The sequence below is a fragment of the Triticum urartu genome, chromosome 3A (assembly GCF_056163025.1).
Source record: "Triticum urartu cultivar PI428250 chromosome 3A, HENAU_Tu73, whole genome shotgun sequence".
In the NCBI taxonomy this organism is placed as follows: Eukaryota; Viridiplantae; Streptophyta; class Magnoliopsida; order Poales; family Poaceae; genus Triticum; species Triticum urartu.
The window spans coordinates 321,629,693-321,631,712 of NC_141875.1; the positions used below are offsets into that span (position 1 = coordinate 321,629,693).

Genomic DNA, 2,020 nt, shown 5'->3' on the forward strand with positions numbered 1-2,020 from the left:
AGGGACTTTCCTTGGCGTGGAAGGCAAGCTTGGCGATACGGAGATGTAGATCTCCTACCATTGTAACCGACTCTGTATAACCCTAGCCCTCTCCGGTGTCTATATAAACCGGAGGGTTTTAGTCCGTAGGACGAACAACAATCATACCATAGGCTAGCTTCTAGGGTTTAGCCTCTCTGATCTCGTGGTAGATCTACTCTTGTACTAGCCATATCATCAATATTAATCAAGTAGGACGTAGGGTTTTACCTCCATCAAGAGGGCCCGAACCTGGGTAAAACATCGTGTCCCCTGCCTCCTGTTACCATCCGCCTAGACGCACAGTTCGGGACCCCCTACCCGAGATCCGCCGGTTTTGACACTGACAACCCACCTCAGGACCATGTCACCTGTCTCGAGCGTCCTGGAGCGAATGTTGCGGCAGTGGTAGCGCCGCAACGCTTGCTGGTACCTTCCCTCCCTTAATGCAGCTTCGCGACGTCGTTCCTCCCCCAGCACGAGATCCATCCCCTGCATGGCGTCCTGCTGCGTTTCGTCGAACGCCAGGACCCGTGCGGAGCGATGCCTGACCTCGTGAGGGAGGACTGCTTCAGATCCGTAGACGAGGAAGAACGGAGTCTCGCCCGTTGGCTTGGTAACGGTGGTGCGGATGGACCACAACACGGACTAGAGCTCGTCGCGCCAGCCCCTGCCGCATGCCTCCAGCTTCTTCTTAAAGGTCCTGGTCTTGAGGCCCCTCAGGACCTCAGCGTTGGCGCGCTCGGCCTGACCATTGCTCGTGGGGTGGGCTACCGAAACGTAGCAGATCTGCGTTCCAAGGTTAGCACAATAGGTTTTAAAGAGGTTACTAGTGAACTACGAGCCGTTATCTATGATGATGCGGTTGGGGACCCCGAAGCGGCTCACGAGGCCCTTGATGAACTTGACGGCAGAGCCGGCTGGAATGGCTCGGACGGCTTCCACCTATGCCCACTTAGTGAACTTATCGATGGTGACATAGAGATAGCGGTAGCCCCCTAGCGCTCACAGGAACGGGCCTAGGATGTCTAGCCCCCAGACCGCGAATGGCCACATTAGAGGGATGGTTTGGAGGCCCTGAGTAGGCTAATGGATTTGCTTGGCGTGGAATTGGCAAGCTTCGCAGGACTTCACTAGCTCGGCTGCATCGGTAAGTGCTGTAGGCCAATAGAATCCGCTGCGGAAGGCCTTGCCGATGAGGGTCCATGATGACGAGTGATGTCCACAGTCCTCGCCGTGTATGTCAGTCAGCAGCTCCCTCCCTTGATCACTGGAGATGCAGCGCAGCGTGACGTCGTTCGGTTGTTTCCTATACAACTCCCTGTCTTGAATGCAGTATGCCGTGGCCTGTCGGGACACGCGCTCCGCATCCTCTTGTTTCTCCGGTAGTGTCCCGTGCATCAGGTACTCCCTGAACTCCTTGGTCCAGCACTCCTCCTGGGGCTCGAGCGCCAAGAGCAGCCAAACTCCTGAGGTTGGGCCGCAATCTAGGGCTCCCGAGGCCGGGGGCTGAGGGAGCTCCTCGCGAGGCTGAGTCGTGCTTGAAAGAGGCGGCGTAGCTGACGGCTTGAAGAGCCGCTCTTCGAAGACGCCGGGCTCCTGCGGTTGACGCTTGGATGCTCTCTTAGCGGTGTCGTCGGCTTCCTTGTTGGTGCCCCGGGGCACGTGGTGGAGCACCAAGCCTGCGAACTGCTTTTCCATTTTGCGCACCTCAGCAAGGTAGGCCTCCATGTGCTCGTCCTTTGGCTCATACACTTTGTTGGAGAAGTTGACGAGGAGCTACGAGTCGCCCTTGACGGTAAGGCGTCTCACCCCCATAGCCGTCGCAGCCTTCAGGCCGGCTATGAGGCCCTCGTATTCTGCGATATTGTTAGAAACCTTCTCGCCGTGCTGAAAGCAGAGTTGCACGACATAGCAAAGCTTGTCCTGAGTGGGCGAGATGAGCACTGCTCCAGCCCCCGCGCCCCGGTGCGCAAAGGCGTCGTCAAAATACATGACCCAG

General features: G+C 57.5%; 1 protein-coding gene across 1 annotated transcript; it reads right to left on the reverse strand.

Moving 5' to 3' along the window:
- Window positions 1–1,104: 1,104 nt before the first annotated feature.
- LOC147979580 (uncharacterized) lies at window positions 1,105–1,749 on the reverse strand. Its single transcript, XM_087515272.1, has one exon. The coding sequence runs from the start codon at window positions 1,747–1,749 to the stop codon at window positions 1,105–1,107; it is 645 nt and encodes a 214-aa protein (XP_087371398.1).
- Between the last annotated feature and the right edge of the window lie 271 nt (window positions 1,750–2,020).